This window comes from Cherax quadricarinatus, chromosome 25, assembly GCF_038502225.1.
Source record: "Cherax quadricarinatus isolate ZL_2023a chromosome 25, ASM3850222v1, whole genome shotgun sequence".
Classification (NCBI taxonomy): domain Eukaryota; kingdom Metazoa; phylum Arthropoda; class Malacostraca; order Decapoda; family Parastacidae; genus Cherax; species Cherax quadricarinatus.
Genome location: NC_091316.1, coordinates 21,161,265 through 21,184,105, shown reverse-complemented (window position 1 = coordinate 21,184,105; position 22,841 = coordinate 21,161,265). Strand labels below are relative to the sequence as shown.

The 22,841-nt window shown below is 37.9% G+C and overlaps 2 protein-coding genes across 11 annotated transcripts in view; one reads left to right on the top strand and one right to left on the bottom strand.

The window, feature by feature from the left end:
• The window catches only part of LOC128689997 (ribosome biogenesis protein BMS1 homolog), a 121,019-nt gene extending 116,585 nt beyond the window's left edge, over nt 1–4,434 (top strand). For all 4 annotated transcript variants that reach the window (XM_070088657.1, XM_070088658.1, XM_053778471.2 and 1 more), the window contains one exon: nt 4,200–4,434. In XM_070088657.1, the coding sequence (XP_069944758.1) occupies nt 4,200–4,400 (201 nt within the window). In that variant the 3' untranslated portion in view covers nt 4,401–4,434. The remainder of the gene's footprint in view (nt 1–4,199) is intronic.
• Nucleotides 4,435–12,124: 7,690 nt separating this feature from the next.
• abs (ATP-dependent RNA helicase abstrakt) overlaps nt 12,125–22,841 on the bottom strand; it is a 114,428-nt gene continuing 103,711 nt past the window's right edge. For all 7 annotated transcript variants that reach the window (XM_053778466.2, XM_053778464.2, XM_053778465.2 and 4 more), the window contains 3 exons: nt 20,395–20,580; nt 15,966–16,202; nt 12,125–14,052 (listed from right to left, as the gene is read on the bottom strand). In XM_053778466.2, the coding sequence (XP_053634441.1) occupies nt 13,843–14,052; nt 15,966–16,202; nt 20,395–20,580 (633 nt within the window). In that variant the 3' untranslated portion in view covers nt 12,125–13,842. The remainder of the gene's footprint in view (nt 14,053–15,965; nt 16,203–20,394; nt 20,581–22,841) is intronic.

Below are 22,841 nucleotides of genomic sequence, written 5' to 3'. Positions count from 1 at the left end.
ACCATTTTCCCCATAAATAATGGAAATAAAATTAATCCGTTCCCGACACCCAAAAATATTAAAATAAATTTTTTTTTTTTTTCAAATTAAATAAAGATTTACATACTGAAAACAATGAGAAATCAAGTACATACATATAAAAAATAATAACATTACACTTACCTTTACTGAAGACTTCTGGGTGGATGGAAGATGGGAAGAGGGGATAGGAGGAAGTTGTACACTATTGTTTGGAAGGAGAATCTCCTTCCATTAGGAGTTCAGGTATGAAGTCCTTATCTGGGGTTACTTCCCTTCTTTGTTTTTTAAAGACACTGGACACTGGGAACAACTTGAGAGTCAATGGACCCCTGTCGCACAAAATATCTGTCCAGAGAGCTCTGTTTCTGGCGTTTCTTTAAGATTTGTCTGAAGTGGGACACAACACTGTCATTGTACGTGTTGCCAATACGGCCTGCAACAGCTTTGTTTGCACTTCAGTCCACAAATGTCCTTAATCTTTGAAGAAGGCACCTTCCTCCATCTCTCTTCCTCCTCCTCTGCAGCAATATCCTGAGCTGTGATCTCTTGCCATTGCAGATGAAGCTCTTGCAGCTCTGCAGTGGTTTGCTCTTCCCTGTGGTCCTCCACCAACTCTTCCACATCCTCACCACTCACCTCCAACCCCAGGGACATCCCCAATGCCACAATAGATTCCACAACTGGCATAGGCTCCTTAGGGTCAACCCCAAACCCTTCAAAATCCCTCTCTTGTACACATTCTGGCCACAAGGTGACTTATTTAGAAGTTGCAATCACAAAAAACAATGGATTATTACGAAATGTATTGTATGAACCCGTGGGGTGATGGTCACGTGCTGGTAAACAATGGCATGGCACACTGGATGTGAATGGTGCGGGAGACTGGCTTTGTGTGTGCAGTGACGGGCGGACAGGTACTGGACGGTCGCCAAATCACGAGTCCAATCACGAAACACAAGGCTAAATTTTGCCGAAAAAACTTACCGAAAGTCGGATTTCACGAAACTCGATGGTCCACTGTAATGCTTTTTTTGTTGTTGGTCAATTTCTACTTTGTAGCAGGAACAGACAAGAAAGTGTCTAATAAGCAAGAGAAACCCATTTACATTTCAGAGTATAATGTGTCAGTATCATTAAAATCAGCATTTACAAGCTGTATTAATCTTCATTCTCATTATTGTTACTGGAGTCATTATTTTATTTTTTTTATTAACACTGACCATTTCCCACCAAGGCAGGGTGGCCCAAAAACAAAAAACTTTCATCATCATTCACTCCATCACTGTCTTGCCACAGGCATGCTTACACTACAGTTATAAAACTGCAACACTAACACCCCTCCTTCAGAGTGCTGGCACTGTACTTCCCATCTCCAGGAATCAAGTCCGGCCTGCTGGTTTCCCTGACTCCCTTCATAAATGTTACTTTGCTTACACCCCAACAGCACATCAAGTCCTAAAAACCATTTGTCTCCATTTGCTCCAATCTAACATGTTCACACACGCTGGAAGTTCAAGCCCCTTGCACACAAAACCTCCTTTACCCCCTCCCTCCAACTTTTCCTAGGCCAACCCCAACCCCGCCTTCCCTCCAGTACAGATTTATACACTCTGGAAGTCATTCTATTTCGTTCCATCCTCTCTATATGTCCAAAACCATCTCGGTAACCCATCCTCAACCCTCTGGATAATAGTTTTGATAATCCCGCACCTGCTCCAAATCTCCAAACTACGGATTCTCTGCATTATATTCACACCACACATTGCCCTCAGACATATCATCTCCACTGCCTCCAACCTTCTCCTTTTTGCAACATTCCCCACCCATGCCTCACACCCATACAAGAGCATTGGTATAACTATACTCTCATACATTCCCCTCTTTGCTTTCATGGACAAAGTTCTTTGTCTCTACAGACTCCTCAGTGAACCACTCACCTTTTTTCCCCTCATTGATTCTATGTTTCACCTCATCTTTCATAGACCCATCTGCTGACATGTCCACTCCCAAATATCTGAATACATTCACCTCCTCCATACTCTCTCTCCAATCTGATATCCAATCTTCCGTTACCTAAATTTTTGGCTATCCTCATGACCTTACTCTTTCCTACATTCACTTTTAATTTCCTTCTTTTACATACCCTACCAAACTCATCAACCAACCTCTGCAACTTCTCTTTGGAATCTCCCAAAAGCAGTGTCATCAGCAAAGAGCAACTGTGACAACTCCCACTTTGTTTGATTCTTTATCTTTAAACCCCACACCTCTTGCCAACACCGAGCATTCACTTCTCTTACAACTCCATCTGTAAATATATTGAACAACCATGGTGACATCATACATACCTTCCTAAGGCCCACTTTTATTGGGAAATAATCTCCCTCTTGCCTGCATCCTCTAACCTTTTTTTTCAGTGGTGCTAAGTAAGCTGAGAGTCGTGATATTTTGTGGTAAATCAAAAATCAAAATCGAAATCTATATTTCCTTGTAAAGCTTACACTGTGTGGTTTACATGTTATAAAATTTTAATTACAAAGAAGGCCACTAGCATGCCTAGGCATTTTGGGCAGACTACTACTAATTCTTACTCTATATTGATATAGGTTATGGAGCAGTATATTTGAACATATATTATTAGATACATGCCTAATTATCTTAGGCAATAGCTATATTAGGAATTTTATGTTTACAGTCATTTGGGTAGGTGTAAGTGTAAATTAGGGAGGAATTACAGATAATGAGAGTACAACTCTATTGTTTTGGATGTGTACATGATGCATAGAGAATTAGGTGGTTTTCATTTGGTTAGCTGATGATGGGGTGTCTTTGGGAGATTAGATGTTTTTTAGCAGTAGTTTTGAAAATGGTGGTTGAGTCTGTGGTTCTAGAGTTTCCAGGCAGGGAGATCCAGATTTTAGGCCCTTTTATGTACATTGAATTTTTGTAGAGGTTTAGCCAGACACAGGGAATGTCATAGAGATTTTTGTGTCTGGTATTGTGTCTGTGTATCCTGATGCAACTGTCAAGAAAGTATTTTAGTTCAGGGTTAATATTAGAATTTATGGTTTTGTAAATGTAGGTTGCATAATAGGTGTGAATGTTCTGTATGGTGAAGGGGCTTCAAAGTGGAGGTGTTTGCTGTCTTGCATTAGATTGTGTGATAATTCTTAATGCTGCTTTCTGATGGGTTATTATTGGCTTTAGGCGAAGTTGCTGCTGTTGATCCCCAGACACAAATAACATATATGAGGTAGGGATAGATGAGTGAATAGTATTGTGTGAGTAGGGCTGATTGCAGTACGTAGTAACATATTATTATTAGTCAGAGCTAAGCACTAAACCCACCAGAGTCATACAGCACTGTTTTGTGGTAAATAGCTTGTACTTGCAATAATGCTTTCAGATGAAATTCCTCACTGCAGTTTCTGTAAAATATATTAGTGATGCAAGTTACAATAAAGAAAACTATGTTTATACAAAGGCATCTTCATGATGTCATTCATTCAAATTATTTCCCCTTACTTACCTTGATATCGAATGTATGACAGAACTTATGTACACCCATGTTGCAATACTTACTATCTCCCACTATGCGCTGCATGGGCCAGGATTTTTTTTTTCTCCCTAGGTGGAATAAGGTTGCACTCATCCCCAGAAGTAGAGGTCTAAAATGGCTGATTGTGGGAAATTTGAGTGTGCTAGGATTTTTACATATGTAAATAATGTTCCTAGTCAGTCAGTAAAACACCTACTGTATACAGCCTCTCCTCACTTAACAAAGGAGTTCCATTCCTAAGACCACGTCGGTAAACGAATTCATCACTAAGTGAGGAGCATACTATAATGGTAGTGGGTTTGTGTCAACCATCTTTGATATTGTTTTAATGTCACCTTTGCACCATTTATAACATGTCTGGTATATTTTTAAATGTTTATACAGTAGTGTACTGTATATTGTAATAAACAAAATAGAGGAAATCAGTTCTAATATACATTATTTAGGTATGCATACGGGTCAGAGAACCCATCATAATCCAGGTTGTCAGTAAATGAGTATGTTGCTAAGTGAGGAGAGTCTGTATAAGTTGTACCCAGTTTAAAGGGTTAATATCAAATATCCATTTGCTTGTATTCATTACTGTAGTTCATGAATGGCATTTACTTCATTTTTTCAGATGGATACCTTTATGAAGAGGTTGAAGACTATGATGGCAGATAAAATACAGAAGGAAGAGAAGGCTAATTTAGAACGTAAGAAGAAATTCAAAGCTGACATTAAGGCTCGTGAACACACGAGACAGGTCAGAGAGAAACGAAAGAAAGCAGCAGCATGTAGATTAACCAGCAAGAAACAAGGCAAGAAGAGCATTGTTTAATATTGTAAGGAATAAATAAAAATATTTACTGTAATTGTCTTTCATACATCAGTTTTGTGCAATGCTCGGAGAAATTTATCACATTAGATGTACCATCTCCATAACTCTAATCTTTCTGGTACAAGCAGTTAGTTTATAGGTATGACAAAAAGTTATAACAATTTTTTTTTTATAACATCTATCTCCATGTGTTAGGAGTGAATAGAGATGAATGGTTTTTGGGACACAACCCCTCGAGAAAGGTTCCTTGATGTTGGTGAGAGGCTCTTGATTTAGGGAATTGGATCTGTGCTCCAGTTCCCCGAATTAAGCCTGAATACCTACCACATCCCCCCCAGGCGCTGTATAATCCTCCGGGTTTAGCGCTTCCCCCTTGATTATAATAATAATAATTGGGACACAAGCTGTTGGAGTGTGAGCAGGGTAATATTTAGTGAATGGATTTAGGGAAACCGGCTATTTTTATATAGCCAGACTTGAGTACTGGAAATAGGAAGCACAATGCCTGCACTTTAAAGAAGGGGTTTGGGATACTGGGAGTTTGGAGGGATATGTTATACAGTAGGGCCCCACTTATATGGCAGGTTAGGTTCCAGGCTACTGCTGGAAAGCAGACATCGCCAGAAATCAGAACTCCATTTATAAATGTATATAAATTCCAGATAACAAGTTTACACTAACATACATTAAGTTAGCAATAGAACTAGGCATTAAAAACAATAAAAAGTAAAATAAACACACAGTACACTCATTATTTACCTCAAAATATTTGTAGTCTTAATGTAGGGCAAAAGATGAGTAGTATTTACTCTAAGAAGTCATGTGTGGTAGCCCTCCTGGCCACCCCACCCACACATACTCTACTACGATGCTTAAAGCTCCCTAGAGCGATAAAATGCACATACAGTACACGCATTACTTACCTTAAAATATTTGTAGTCAATGTAGGGTCAGAGGTGAAAAGTATTTATATGCAGAAAGTCGTGTGGGAGGTATGGCATCCTGCCTGGCCACTCCCACCTACTACGACATTAAGCTCCCTAGAGCAATAAAATGCATATACAGTAGGCTCATTAATTACCTTAAAATATTTGTAGTCTTAATGTAGGGTGAGAGGTGAGTTTTATTTGTAGGAAGTCAGGTTGGGAAGCCCACCCCACCCACACATAATGTAAACAAACCAGACGAACGCATCTGGTTTTCATCACTTTACATTGTGTACGAGTTGTCTCCACGTTGATACAGTAGAATAAAGAGAACCACTCCCATTCTCATGTAACACCATTTTTAGAAGAAATGACGCCTTGAGTGAAGGCATACGAAAGGGATAATTTTCTGGCTACCCCCAGTGATATTAAAATGTACACATTTTCTCTGATGTTGGACTACAAGTCACCTGGCTACCACAAGTCCTACAAGTCACCTGGCTACCACAAATCCTACAGTCCCCTGGCTACCACAAATCCTACAAGTTGCCTGGCTACCACAAGTCCTACAAGTCGCCTGGCTACCACAAGTCCTACAAGTCGCCTGACTACCACAAGTCCTACAAGTCACCTGGGTACCACATCTCATTTATGTTAATTTATTCTACTGTGGGGTGTATATAGATGGATTAAGCAAAATAAGAACATAAGAAAGGAGGAACACTGCAGCAGGCCTGTTGGCCCATACTAGGCAGGTCCTTTACAATCCTTCCCACTAACAAAATATTTGCCCAACCCAATTTTCAGTGCTACCCAAAAAATAAGTTTTGATGATTCTATTTACTCATTATGCAAGTCTCACTCAAATCCAACCCCTCTCACTCATGTATTTTTTTTTTTTTGTTTCAACAAGTCGGCCATCTCCCACCAAGGCAGGGTGACCCAAAAAAGAAAGAAAATCCCCAAAGAGAAAATACATACTTTCATCATCATTCAACACTTTCACCTCACACATAATCACTGTTTTTGCAGAGGTGCTCAGAACACAACAGTTTAGAAGCATATACGTATAAAGATACACAACATATCCCTCCAAACTGCTAATATTTATCTAACCTAAATTTGAAACTACCCAACATTTTAGCTTCAATAACCCTACAAGGCAGTGTGTTCCACTCATCAACTACCCTATTTCGAAACCAATATCTTCCTATATCCTTTCGAAATCTAAACTTATCTAATTTGAATCCATTATTGCAGGTTCTTTCTTGAAGGAATATCCTCAAAACCTTATTTATATCCCCTTTGTTAATACCCATCTTCCACTTATACACTTCAATCATGTCTCCCCTCATTCTTCGTCTTATAAGTGAATGTAGTTTAAGAGTCTTCAATCGTTCTTCGTACAGAAGATTTCTAATGCTATGTATTAATTTGGTCATTCTACGCTGGATGTTTTCCAGCGAATTTATATCCATTCTGTAATACGGAGACCAGAACTGAGCTGCGTAATCTAGGTGAGGCCTTACTAATGATGTATAAAGCTGTAAAATAACTGCTGGACTTCTGTTGCTTACACTACTAGATATAAATCCCAGTAATCTGTTTGTTTTGTTACATACGCTTAGGCACTGCTGTCTTGGTTTAAGGTTGCTGCTTACCATAACCCCATGTCCTTTTCGCAATCTGTATGGCTAAGTTCTACATTATTTAACTGATAAGTACTAGGGTTATGGACACTCCCAAGCTTCAGAACCTTGCATTTATCTACACTGAACTGCATCTGCCACTTTCTGACCAGGAATTGAGTTTGTCTAAATCCTCCTGAAGTTCTGTGACATCTACATTTGAATCAATTATCCTACCTATCTTTGTGTCATTGGCGAATTTGCTCATATCACTAGTAATTCCCTCATCAAGGTCATTGTCATATATTATAAACAACAACGGGCCCAAGACTGATCCCTGTGGAACTCCACTTGTTACAGATCCCCACTCGGATTTAACCCCATTTAAGCATACTCTCTGCTTCCTATTGGTGAGCCATGACTCAATCCATGACAGCACTTTTCCCCCAATGCCATGAGCTCCCACTTTCTTTAACAATCTCTGGTGCGGTACTCTATAAAAAGCCTTACTAAAATCTGAATAAACAATATCGAATTCTTTATCATGATCAACAGCATCAAAACTTTACTGAAGAAGGTTAATAATTAGGCAGGAACGGCCCCTCGTGAATCCATGCTGAGTATCATTAATCAAGCTATGCTTATCGAGATGGCTTCTGATAATATCAGCTATAATTGACTCAAGTAATTTGCCTACAATTGAGGTTAAGCTTATTGGGCGGTAATTTGACGGTAACGACTTGTCCCCTGCTTTAAAAATAGGAATTACATTAGCCATCTTCCACATATCAGACACTACACTTGTTTGAAGAGAAATATTAAAAATATTAGTCAGTGGTTCACAAAGTTCCATTTTACACTCTTTAAGAACCCTTGAAAAAAGTTCATCAGGGCCCGGGGATTTATTTTGCTTTAATCGGTCTATCTGTTTGATAAGCATTTCGCTAATGACTATGATATTGCATAATTTATCATCTTCAGGCCCACTATAAAAATTAATTACTGGGATATTGTTAGTGTCTTCCTGAGTGAAAACTGAGAAAATAATTATTAAGAATAGAGCACATTTCATTCTCCTTGTCAGTAAGATGCCCAGAGTTATTTTTAAGGGGACCTATCTTATCTCTAACTTTTGTTCTATAAACCTACTTTTTGGGTTAGTTTCCGAATCCCTAGCAACTTTAATTTCATAGTCCCATTTAGCTTTGCTTATCCCCTTTTTAACATCCCTCTTAATGTCAATATACTGATTCATAAGATGACCCTCACCTCTTCTGATGCACCTATAAATTCCTTTTTTCTGTCCTAAAAGATATTTGAGCCTATTATTCATCCATTTTGGGTCATTTCTATTCGATCTAATTTCCTTATATGGGATAATTGTCCTTTGGACAGCATGTATTGTGTTAAGAAAGCTGTCATACTGATAGTTCTCTTCTTTACCCCAGTCCACAGATGATAAGTGTTGTCTAAGCCCATTGTAATCTGCTAAGCGAAAATCTGGGACCATTACTGAATTATTCCTACTGTCATACTTCCATTCGATGCTGAAGGTAATTGATTTGTGATCGCTTGTGCCGAGTTCCTCTGTAATTTCTAAATTATTAACAAGGGTTTCCTTGTTTGCCAATACCAAGTCAAGCATGTTATTTCTCCTTGTAGGTTCTGTCGCAAACTGGTTCAAAAAACAATCGTGAACTACTTCTAAGAAGTTGTTTGATTCTAAATTCCCGGTCAAGAAATTCCAATCAATATGACTAAAGTTAAAGTCTCCTACAATTATTACGTTATCATGCCTTTTGGCCTGGGGGATGGTATATCACACCTAAAGTCAATTTTTCATGCCCCCCTGAAAATTCTATCCAAACAGACTCTGCATGTGTTACTTCAGACTTAATACCCGTTTTTATGCAGCAGTTCAAGCGTTCTCAGACATACAGTGCCACCCCACCCCCCTTCCCGATACTTCTATCTACTTGGAACAATTTAAAACCCTGAATGTGACATTCTGCAGGTATGTCCTGACTTTTTGAATTAAACCACATCTCAGTTATGGCAAATACATCAATGTTACCTGCACTAGCAACTAATCTCAACTCGTCCATCTTATTACTAGCACTACGGGTATTAGCATAATGTATATTTAAAGACCCTCCTTTTTCTTTACCCTTCCTGCTCATTACTGTTTTTCCACTAAACCTATTACTGTCCTTGTCACCTAGTGCCACTGGCTTTCCAATATCCACCTCATTCTGCCTATTACAGTGGACCCCCGCATAACGATTACCTCCGAATGCGACCAATTATGTAAGTGTATTTATGTAAGTGCGTTTGTACGTGTATGTTTGGGGGTCTGAAATGGACTGATCTACTTCACAATATTTCTTATGGGAACAAATTCGGTCAGTACTGGCACCTGAACATACTTCTGGAGTGAAAAAATATCGTTAACCGGGGGTCCACTGTACTATATTACTGTCTATATAAACATTCTATGTGATATTTAATGTGCCTCAGAGTGATTAAAATTGTGTTATTATTATTAATATGGCGTGTTCAAGACTAATAAGACACTCTTAGTAATTTTAATGTGTACCTGCATGCCAGCACAGTGTGTAAGTTTACTTATGTACAGGTACACATAGGTAGTAGGTTGGCAGACAGCAACCGCCCAGGGAGGTACTACCGTCCTGCCAAGTGAGTGTAAAACGAAAGCCTGTAATTGTTTTACATGATGGTAGGATTGCTGGTGTCTTTTGTCTGTCTCATAAACATGAAAGATTTCAGGTATGTCTTGCTACTTCTACTTACACTTAGGTCACACTACACATACATATACAAGCATATATATACACACACCCCTCTGGGTTTTCTTCTGTTTTCTTTCTAGTTCTTTTTCTTGTTTATTTCCTCTTATCTCCATGGGGAAGTGGAACAGAATTCTTCCTCCGTAAGCCATGCGTGTTGTAAGAGACGACTAAAATGCCGGGAGCAAGGGGCTAGTAATCCCTTCTCCTGTATAAATTACTAAATTTTAGAAGAGAAACTTTCGTTTTTCTTTTTGGGCCACCCTTCCTTGGTGGGATACGGCTGGTTTGTTGAAAGAAGAAGATACATATATATATGTACATACATCTAGGGGTTTTCTTCTTTTTCTTAATAGCTTTTGTTCTTGTTTTTTTTCTCTCTCTCTCTATTCTCCATGGGGAAGTGGAAAAGAATCTTTCCTCCGTAAGCCATGCATGTCATATGAGGCGATTACAATGCCGGGAGCAATAGGCTAGTAACCCCTTCTCCTGTACACATTTACTAAAAATCAGAAGAAAACCTTTATAAAACTGGGATGCTTGAAAGTGCGGATGATAAGAAAGAGATGATTGCTGATGTTATGAATGAAAAGAAGTTGGATGTCCTGGCCCTAAGCGAAACAAAGCTGAAGGGGGTAGGTGAGTTTCAGTGGGGAGAAATAAATGGGATTAAGTCAGGAGTAGCTGAGAGAGTTAGAGCTAAGGAAGGGGTAGCAATAATGTTGAAAGACCAGGTATGGAAGGAGAAGAGGGAATATAAATGTGTAAATTCAAGGATTATGTGGATTAAAATAAGGGTCGGATGTGAAAAATGGGTTATGATAAGCGTGTATGCACCTGGAGAAGAGAGGAGTGTAGAGGAGAGAGAGAGATTTTGGGAGATGTTAAGCAAATGTATAGGAACCTTTGAACCAAGTGAGAGAGTAATTATGGTAGGGGACCTAAATGCTAAAGTAGGAGAAGCATTTAGAGTTTTTACGAGGATAGTGAGGTTCAGGTTAGATTATGTAGTAGAGAGGGAGATTATTTCCCAGTAAAAGTAGGCCTTAGACAAGGATGTGTGATGTCACCATGGTTATTCAATATATTTATAGATGGGATTGTAAGAGAAGTGAATGCTAAGGTCTTGGCAAGAGGTGTGGAGTTAAAAGATAAAGAATGAAGCACAAAGTGAAAGTTGTCACAGTTGCTCTTTGCTGATGACATGGTGCTTTTGGGAGATTCTGAAGAGAAGTTGCAGAGGTTGGTGGATGAATTTGGTAGGGTATGTAAAAGAAGTACAGTGCCTGCACTCTGAAGGAGGGGTGTTAATGTTGCAGTTTAAAAACTGTAGTGTAAAGCACCCTTCTGGCAAGACAGTGATGGAGTGAATGATGGTGAAAGTTTTTCTTTTTCGGGCCACCCTGCCTTGGTGGGAATCGGCCGGTGTGATAATAAAATAATAAAATGTAAAAGAAGAAAATTAAAAGTGAATATAGGAAAGAGTAAGGTTATGAGGAAAACAAAAGATTAGGTGACGAAAGATTGAATATCAGATTGGAGGGAGAGAGTATGGAGGAGGTGAATGTATTCAGATATTTAGGAGTGGATGTGTCAGCAGATGGGTCTATGAAGGATGAGGTGAATCACAGGACTGATGAGGGGAAAAGAGCGAGTGGTGCACTTAGGAGTTTGTGGAGACAAAGAACTTTGTCGGTGGAAGCAAAGAGGGGAATGTATGAGAGTATAGTTGTACCAACACTCTTGTATGGGTGTGAAACATAGGTGATGAATGTTGCAATGAGGAGAAGGCTGGAGGCAGTGGAGATGTCATGTCTGAGGGCAATGTGTGGTGTGAATATAATGCAGAGAATTCATAGTTTGGAAATTAGAAGGTGTGGGATTACCAAAACTATTATCCAGAGGGCTGAGGAGGGGTTGTTGAGGTGGTTTGGACATGTAGAGAGAATGGAACAAAACAGAATGATTTCGAGAGTGTATAAATCTGTAGTGGAGGGAAGGGTTGGAGGGAGGGGGTAAAGAAGGTTTTGTGTGCGAAGGGCTTGGACTTCCAGCAAGCGTGCATGAACATATTTGATAGGAGTGAATGGAGACAAATGGTTTTTGATACTTGATGTGCTGTTGGAGTGTGAGCAAAGTAACATTTATGAAGGGATGCAGGGAAACCGGCAGGCTGGACTTAAGTCCTGGAGATGGGAAGTACAGTGTCTACACTCTGAAGGAGGGGTGTTAATGTTGCAGTTTTATAACTGTAGTGTAAAGCACCATGTTCTACTCTTTAGCCAGCACAGAAGTTGTCATGTAGAGTATTTAGAATAAAACAATCATAAAAATTGTAATTTTTGGAGGAAAAAAAACCCCACTAATTGCCAACATGTATTTTTGATGACAGCAAGAACAAAAAAAAATACATTTAATGAAAAACATACCTAGAAATATGATAGAAACAAGCTGATTACATCAAAACGTTGCCTGAATTTTGCACTATTTTTCAATAAGAAAACATTCTTTTTTTTCCATAATTTTTCAATCTTAATTTCCTGATCACTGAAAAATGGCTCGCCCCTCCCTTAAGAGAACAGTGTTTTCCATAAATATATAATAATAATACATCACATGAAGTTTGTTGTGATACTCAGGAGTAAATTAATTTTTCCAAGAACTACCAGTTAGTACTCCTCATTTGACTTAAATGGTCACAATTTTTGTCATATAAAAAACAAGGCAGTTACCTGAAAAATACAAATAGCTTTAACCCGTAAACGGTCCAAACGTATATATACGTTTTTACCGCTAGTGCCCCAAACGTATATATACGTTTTATGTGTCCTACATTTAACATTGCCACGATAAGCCTGAGTCACCTAGACATGTGAGAATGGGTATGAGCACTCACTGTGCACCATATTTAAATAATTGGGGATGCCTGGGTACCATATACTCTTTTCTCCTATTAAAAAACAATTTTTTTTTCTCAAAAAAGTTGGGGCCGTACGGTAGTGAACGTATATGTACGTTTGGACCGTTTACGGGTTAATAATCGTCAATTAGAAATTTCAAACCTGTGAAGGTTTTGAAATTTCTGCCTGATTTAAATTGCTATTTATGATCCAAAATTTATAATACATGGCACGTACTTCCTAAGAGATATAACAAAAATAGTGGTCATCTTATTTCTCATATAAATGCATCAAAGTCAACTTACATTGTGCAGTGATACAGCATCTGATTATACTAATTTTAAGGAATTTTTAAAGTAAATTTTACAAAGTCTTAGAATTATCAGAAAGTGTGACTGATAATTCTAAAATATGTATCAGAAATGTAGTGTAAAGCACCCTTCTGGCAAGACAGTGATGGAGTGAATGATGGTGAAAGTTTTTCTTTTTCGGGCAACCCTGCCTTGGTGGGAATCGGCCAGTGTGATAATAAAAAAATAATAATAATAGTATCAGAAATACTAAATTTAATTGCTATCTTGCTATCTTATGTTTTTAATACATTGCCCCTTCTGTATGACTCTTAGGTTCCTGTCCCTGTGTGATAAGCAAAAATCACCAGCGGGTGGAAAAGAGTAGTTTTTCATTACTGAATACATCTAAAATGCCTCAAAGTGTTTACACTATCATATACGTATTAAGTGTTTAGTACAGCTAGGCATAAAAAACATAAAAAAGTAAAATAAATACATAGTACATACAATACTTACCTTAAAATATAGTGCTGGTCACCCTTCCCTTATGCAACTGTTGAACCAAAATGGTAGAAAAGAAGTAAAAGCACCGAACATAATGAACAATAGCTCAATTAAAAGCCAACATAAACATGGGACACTGACAAGAGGGTGCCAAATATATGGGGCCTTTCTGTAAATCAATTTGCTTTGAAAGGCAAGATGGTTTGATTAAAACCAAGCTGTTTTGATAGTATAGTTGCAATAAGCTTAATTTATTTACCTTTTGAGAAATTCATGCAATATGCTATTTGCAGTGTTGTCCCCTTACAGTAACTGTAACACTACACCACATAATAATCAATGTTATACTATAAACATAATGCACTAACAGAACACAATGCATGGTTAATAGTCAGCAGCATTGGCTGCTAGATAATCTTTACGCCCAATTCCTGCTGCCTGCTTATTCTGCATGGCTTCCAAGCGAGGACAGGATGTAATACGATGGCCAAGACCACCACAATATGAGCATCCACGTTCGTCACCTCCATTAGCTTCAAGCGAGTCCAGTAAGTCTTCATCCATACCGCCTACAATTGTTAGGAATGGAGGAACCTGAAATTAAGTTAAATGATACTTTTTTTTTTAGCAATCCAGTCATCTCCCATCGAGATACAGTGACCTAACAAAAAGAAAAACATTCGCTGTCACTCAAAGTAGGATATATAGGTGTCATAAATATGTACATGCACAAATACACCTTAAGCAGACTATTTGCAGACAGTTTAGATAAGTACTAGGGCAACTTTTGTATGGAAGATGGTGGCCCTTGATGTGCTGCCAAAGAAATAATAGACTGGCTAAATGATTATGAAATTTTAATCTTTGATGACTGGTCTGGTAACCCACTGGATTTAAGTCCAAGAGAAAACACATTTGAAACCTTATTAACTCTTTCAGGATCGGCGGGCCCTCTCCTAAACTTGTTCTCAGGGTCAGAAATTTTTCGAAAAAAAAAAAAAAATCTTATGGAATGATAGAGAATCTTTTCCCAATCATAATGACACCAAAAATATGAAATTTGATGGAAAACTTACAGAATTATGCTCTCATGAAGTTAGCGGTCTTGATGTTTACACATCAGTGATTTCGCCCACTTTGAGCCCTATTTTCGGCCAATTCCAATGTACCAGTCGACAAAAAATCATAACTATTTCGCTACAACTCCATTTTTTCTATCGAATGAGTACAAGAAACCACCCATTTACCGATTTCGACTATCCAATAAAGTGGTCAGAAATTGGCAATTTTGCCAATTTCACATATTTCAAAAGATGCCAATTTCCAAATAGGGTCCAGAATAAACAAGACAGACATTCCTGGCACTAAAATAACATTTCTTCTGTTCATTAGTCATGTCCCCAGGCCTCTGTTACATTTATTTTGCTTTCCACTTTGAATTTTTCTCACAAAAAATAGAAGATTTACTGTTATGCAGACTACTGCATTAGTGTAGAAATTGTATAATTATCAGCGCACTTGTGAAAGAATATTAGACTCACCAAGTTGATGTGCACTGGACACATGGCATGTTTTGTTTAATTTTGAACTTTGGCAAAAATCGAACATTTCTGCTACTTTCAGCTCAATTTCAAGGTACTTTTCATTGTGAAACCAATCAACATCATCTCAATTTCTGTAATATGTCTTCCCTTCTATAAAATGAGGCCAGGAAAACTAGAATACAACCATAAATAGAATACAAAAATATACTGCAAAGTCGCTGTTTTAAACCAAAAACATGGTCGAAGTTTTTTTTCTCACTATGCACTGTGTGCTGCAGGATTTTTTATGCTGTGCACACTGACCACATAGATCCATTCTTTCATATGTAGGCCTACCAGCTTTCTCTTGCTAGATTTGAAGGCACTAGAATTTATGCGTACTAGTACGGCATCAACCCTGGCGTGCAAGCCGTACTAGTATGGCACCAACCCTGAAAGGGTTAAGCGAAATCTTTGTAGCACAAAAGTGTCCTCTAACCTGAAAATCTTGAGTATCATTTAGCAGGTTTGGGAAGGTACTGACTCTTCCATCCTTCATAATGTAGCCTTATCAGTGCCTAGGAAACTTAAGAAGTGCATCCAGAGGAAAGGTAATTCTACAAAATACTACATTAGGTGAATAACCATACAGATTTCAGTATTTAATGTTTAAAACAATTATTTATTGTATGTGGTTTCATTATCAGTGTGATGAGTTTACGTGCATACATAAGCGTATATGACACCTACTCTAATTTTCAATACAAGTTATGATACAAGTGATTCAAAGTCTGGTAAATATTTCTGGTTCATACATAAATGTGAGAATACCATTTACTGTATTCATTAAACTATTTAAAGATATTTTACAATTTACTAACAAAAATTCTGTCGATCTCGTGCTTCAGCTTCAAAACAAATTTTTTCAACAAAATTTCAAAGGATAAAAATCAGAAAATAATGTAAATATAAGATAACACCAACCTTTTGTTTGGCCTCAATTAGCAAATGCTTGAGATCCAACAATACTGATTCATCATTGGCTTTGTTGATGAATGTTGTGGCCACACCCTGCTGTCCAGACCGACCAGTACGGCCAATTCGATGAACATAATTTTCTATGTCATCTGGCATGTCATAGTTAATAACATGCTGGATGCCAGGGAAATCAAGGCCCTTTGAGGCCACATCAGTAGCAACCAAAACATCCTTATCTCCTCTCTAGAATATGAAACATAAATTTTATAAAATTATAATGCAATACTTGGTACTGTATATGTATAATGATAGTATGTAAATGAGACATAGGTAGTAGGTTGGTAGACAGCAACCGCCCAGGGAGGTACTACCGTCCTGCCAAGTGAGTGTAAAACGAAAGCCTGTAATTGTTTTACATGATGGTAGGATTGCTGGTGTCCTTTTTTCTGTCTCATGAACATGCAAGATTTCAGGTATGTCTTGCTACTTCTACTTACACTTAGGTCACACTACACATACATGTACAAACACATATATACACACCCCTCTGGGTTTTCTTCTATTTTCTTTCTAGTTCTTATTCTTGTTTATTTCCTCTTATCTCCATGGGGAAGTGGAACAGAATTCTTCCTCCGTAAGCCATGCGTGTTGTAAGAGGCAACTAAAATGCCGGGAGCAAGGGGCTGGTAACCTCTTCTGCTGTATATATTACTAAATGTAAAAGGAGAAACTTTCGTTTTTCCTTTTGGGCCACCCCGCCTCGGTGGGATACGGCCGGTGTGTTGAAAGAAAGAAGAATGTAAATGAGACATCTGCAACACTAAAGCATTTTATTAGAAAATGTTTTGGTCACTGGGAACCTCAATCCAACATCTCATATACATACTGTTCATTTCATCTCTGCTGCACACAAACTTAAGAGGAGACACTGATTGAGGCTTCTTGACATCTCATCCACATGCATTCTTATCACAGCCACCACAGGATATGATGCGGACTCCTGTGCTGGAATCTATGGGTGCGTTCATACCAGGTGCTTGATAGCCAAAAGCTGGTGGCTATACTTAGCTCAAAGTTGGCAAGGATACTAAACAGGATGAAGGTGTATCTCTTAGTGGGATAATTTGAAGCACTGTGCTCTCCTCATGCAATTAATAATAAAATGGTTAAAAAATCTGAGACAAATGAGTAAACTGTGGATACATCCTCAAGTCTGGCTCTCTTCTTTGAAGAAAGTCAGGCCTGAGATCCTATAGGCTCTCAGGAAAAGCCCAATTACAGTTATGCATCGCTTAACAATGGGGATACATTCTGAGGAATGTGTCGTTAGGCGATCTTGTCATTGTATATTTACACAAATGTAGGCGGTATAGCCTACTACACATCTAGGCTATATGGTATAGCCTATTAATCCTAGGCTACAAACCTGTACAGCATGTTACTGTACAGTATAGTAAGTACATAAACCAGTAACAGAGTTGTTTATCATCATCAAGTATTATGTACCGTACATAAATACATGTGTTATACTTTTATATGACTGGCAGAGAAGTAGGTTTGTTTACACCAGCATCACCACAAACACATGAGTAATGCATTAAACTATGACATCACTAGGCAATAGGAATTTTTCAGTCCGTTATAATCTTAAGGTACCACCATCATATATGCAGGTCATCACTGACTGAAACGTTGTTATGCAGCACATGACTGTATTCAATTATGACTCTTCTCTTGGTCCTGAAATCTTAATGGTAGTAGTAATGTAGATCATCCTTATTAATTGGTTTACAATATACTGTACCTTAAAATACAGGGTATTGTCAGTTTTACACAACAGAATGTCAAGGAAAGGTTAGTTGCCTCTTTTTCCACTTCTAGAGTGAACTTGATGGACAATTCTATGCTGCAGATTTTCATGAGTTGGTTCTGGATATTAAAATTTCTGGGAAAGACAACTAATATATTAACCACATTCCACAACCGTGTCACATTACTGGGGATGATGGATCTAAAATGTTACATGTAGAAGCTTGCTAATGTGGCACTGATAAGGAATCCTACGATCTTACCAAAACACTTCCTATAGCTGACATCACTGAAATCTAAATAGCTGAAATTAACACAAAACTCTATATGAGATCTAAAAAATCCTTCCAGGAAATGAGGAGGTTCATATTGTCAGAGATCTTCTGTCACAGCAACGTGATGGCTTGTTTTGTAGGTACATTGGTAAAGTGCAAGGCAACATCAAAAGTGAGCAACATTAACTTTACCCCACATCCACAGATCCTTGAATCTACAATAAACCCTGTGGTAGTTAAAATAGCTTATGTGAAAAAAACAGCCAGAAGCCTGGAGCAGCACTTCAGAAAGCATAAGTACCCATGCAGCAAGGATGATATGAATGCTACATGTGTAATTCACTGAAGCTCACACAGCCATCTGATGAGCTGGGCAGAGGTCAGACTCTATTAATCATCATTTCCATCACTGTTGCTCAGAAATATGGTAGTTTTGCATGTCAGATGTACTGGCTAACTCACTGCCACACTAACAAAGCACTGCAATCAGGAAACCCAGCTGACAACACTGACCTGACACCTCCCACACTTGATTTCTCTGCTCCTATATGCAGTGTACCATAAATTTCTTACGTCTTGCATTCAAATGATAAAGCTTTCTTTCTGTAAGTAATTTCATAATCAAATGTTCTGGTGTTGCATGTGTCTTACTTTATACTTATCTCAAAAAATAATAAATGTGCTAAACTCTCTAAACTACACTCTAGGCAAAACAAAATTCTCCTATAACACTATTCAAGGAATTAACACTTATCCAAAGTTATATTCAACATGTCATACATCACATTACTAGACTTGATGATTGCTCAACTATTTAATCATTACTTCAAACTTCAAACTGTTTCAACTTCATTATTTTAAATTGTGCTAAATTGTAATGCTGTGTTTTTTTATATACTATATCAAAACTGTAATTCTCCTCTACCAAACTTATTAAAGCCATATAGCATGAACTAGTTGAATATTCAACTTTCTTGTATTCACTGTAACTCACATAATGACCATATGTACAATTACAGCACTGTTATTGACCTATTAACCCTTTGAGGGTCGACAGGCCCTCTACGAGACTTGTTCTCAGGGTCGGCCAAATTTAAAAAAAAAAATTATTTTTCTTATGAAAAGATAGAGAATCTTTTCCTGATCATAATGACATCAAAAGTATGAAATTTGATGGAAAATTTACGGAATTATGCTCTCGCAAGGTTAGCGGTCTCGACGATGTTTATGCATCGGTGATTTTGCCCATTTTGAGCCCTATTTTCGGCCAATTCCATTGTACTAGTCAACAAAAATCATAACTATTTCTCTAGAACTCCATTTTTTCTACTGAATGAGTACAAGAAACCACCCATTTACTGATTTCAACTATCCAATACAGTGGTCAGAATTAAGCAATTTTGCAAATTTCACACAAATTTCAAAAGATGCCAATTTCCAAATAGGGTCCAGAATAAACAAGAAAGACATTCCTGGCACTAAAATAACATTTCCTCTGTTTGTTAGCCACATCCCCAGGCCCCTCTTATATTTCTTTGGCTTTCCACTTTCAATTTTTATTCTTACAAAAAATAGAAGATTTACTGTTATGCAGACTGCTGCATTAGTGTAGAAATGGTATAAATAATATCAGCGCACTTGTGAAAGAACATTAGACTCACCAGTTGACGTGTATTTGACGCTTGGCATGATTTGTTTACTTTTAAACTTTGGTAAAAATCGAACATTTCTGCTACTTTGAGCTCAATTTCAAGGTACTTTTCTTTGTAAAACCAGTCAAAATCATCTCAATTTCTGTAATATGTCTTCCATTCTATAAAATGAGACCAAGAAAACTAGAATACAACAATAAATACCATACGAAAATACAGTGCAAAGTCGCTGTTTTATTCCAAAAACACGGTCAAAGTTTTTTTTTCTCATTATGCACTGTGTGCTGCAGGATTTTTTTTATACTGCGCACACTGACCACATAGACCCATTCTTTCATATGTATGCCTACCAGCTTTCTCCCACTAGATTTGAGGGCGCTAGAATTTAGGTGTACTAGTACGTCAAAAACCCTGGGTCGTAAGCCGTACTAGTATGGCCGAAACCCTCAAAGGGTTAATCTTAAATTAGTCCTAAGTTTGCCCAAAATGCTCTGCACATAAAGGGGCTTTTGGCATGTTCACCAAATTGTTACACTCCTTTGTACAAACACGTATCATGCTAAAATAAAATTATTATTGTTATATGATGTGCAAGGTTACCGGTACTGATAATACTTAACAGAGATACCAAAGGAATTATTTGTGTAAATTTTCTCAGAAATTGTAAAAATATCTCAGTGGATAAAATGAATTACCTACCTGAAATGCCTGAACAGCAGCAGATCTCTCCTCCTGATCTTTGCCTCCATGAATGGCTGCAGCTGTGACACCCTTCAGTAATAGGTATTCTTGTATAAGATCAACATCCTGTTTCTTCTCAGCAAAGATTAAGACTGGGGGAGATGTTTTGTTGAGGCAAGTCAGAATGTGTGTCACTTTGGCTTCCTAAAACATAAACAACAAGAATTAATTATAAAAGTTTATTTTTATGTCTCATGATTTACACTCCACAAAGCACATATTCTCTTACATTCATTTAGCACTGCGATATACCTACATCTGTCAACCATGGGAAAAAATATAAACAATTGTATTTTAAATACAGCCTCTCCTCACTTACCAATGTACTCGTTTACTGACAACTCGGAGTTACGATGGGCTCTCCAACGAGTCTACTGTATGCCGTACAAGAACTTGGGTCACGGAAACAGGCACCACAGTGTCTCAGCATCAATCATCTTAATCTCCTTATAGCCACTCAGTACACTAGCTTTTAAAGTCTCCAAGACTACATATTTGTACTCGACTATACACCCCACAGTACAAGACAGAAGTGCAGCAACACTTGGAAGAGTTAAATGAAAGAAGTACAACAGAAGTTCATTGTAAATGGGTTAGTGATGGGTCTCAGTATCAAGCAATCTCCAAGACTATATATTTCATCTATAAATTTGCACTTGATTGTACACCCCAAAGTACAAGATAAAAATGCAGCAGCACTTGGAAGAGGAAAGATAGGAAAATGGATGATGTTCAAAAGAGGTTCACAGTAAAGGAGTTAGCTGGTGTGTTTGTCTGTGTTTACATTCTTGCTCTCTCATGGCAGCTTAATTATGAAATGATTAAACTCAGTGAAAAAGATATGTCGATGGTGATAATACTATTACTAATACTACTACTACTAATAATAAAAAGTTAGCTTATGAGAGGTTTTTACAAAGCAGAAGTGTTATAAGAAGAGTAGAGTAGAGAAGGTGAAGAGAGTGGTGAGAGAGTGCAAAAGGAGAGCAGACGATAGAGTGGGAGAGGCACTGTCAAGAAATTTTAATGAAAATAAGAAAAAATTTTGGAGTGAGTTAAACAAGTTAAGAAAGCCTAGAGAACGAATGGATTTGTCAGTTAAAAACAGAGTAGGGAAGTTAGTAGATGGGGAGATGGAGGTGTTGGGTAGATGGCAAGAATATTTTGAGGAACTTTTAAATGTCGACGAAGAAAGGGAAGTGGTAATTTCATGCACTGGCCAGGGAGGTATACCATCTTTTAGGAGTGAAGAAGAACAGGATGTGAGTGTGGGGGAGGTGCGTGAGGCATTACATAGAATGAAAGGGGGTAAAGCAGCTGGAACTGACGGGATCATGACAGAAATGTTAAAAGCAGGGATGGACATAGTGTTGGAGTGGTTGGTATTTTTGTTTAATAAATGTATGAAAGAGGGGAAGGTACCTAGGGATTAATAATAAAAAAAGGCACAATACCGTGACTGGAATGATACAAAAATAACCCGCACATAAAAGAGAGAAGCTTACGACGACGTTTCGGTCCGACTTGGACCATTTACAAAGTCACACTAACCAGGAGAGGAGCAGGACGGCTATATATAGGCAGGAAGAGGTGGTAGTAGTAGTAGTAGTCGGTATTATATACCATTCTTGTACTACTACTACTACTACCACCACCACCTAGGGATTGGCGGAGAGCATGTATAGTCCCATTATATAAAGGGAAGGGAGACAAAAGAGATTGTAAAAATTATAGAGGAATAAGTTTACTGAGTATACCAGGAAGAGTGTACGGTAGGGTTATAATTCAAAGAATTAGAGGTAAGGCTGAATATAGGATTGCGGATGAGCAAGGAGGTTTCAGAGTGGGTAGGGGATATGTAGATCAAGTGTTTACATTAAAGCATATATGTGAACAGTACTATTTAGATAAAGGTAGGGAAGTTTTTATTGCATTTATGGATTTAGAAAAGGCATATGATAGAGTGGATAGGGGAGCAATGTGACAGATGTTGCAAGTATATGGAATAGGTGGCAAGTTACTAAATGCTGTAAAGAGTTTTTATGAGGATAGTGAGGCTCAGGTTAGGGCGTGTAGAAGAGAGGGAGACTACTTCCCGGTAAAAGTAGGTCTTAGACAGGGATGTGTAATGTCACCATGGTTGTTTAATATATTTATAGATGGGGTTGTAAAAGAAGTAAATGCTAGGGTGTTTAGGAGAGGGGTGGGATTAAATTATGGGGAATCAAATACAAAATGGGAATTGACACAGTTGCTTTTTGCTGATGATACTGTGCTTATGGGAGATTCTAAAGAAAAAATGCAAAGATTAGTGGATGAGTCTGGGAGTGTGTGTAATGGTAGAAAGTTGAAAGTGAACATAGAAAAGAGTAAGGTGATGAGGGTATCAAATGATTTAGATAAAG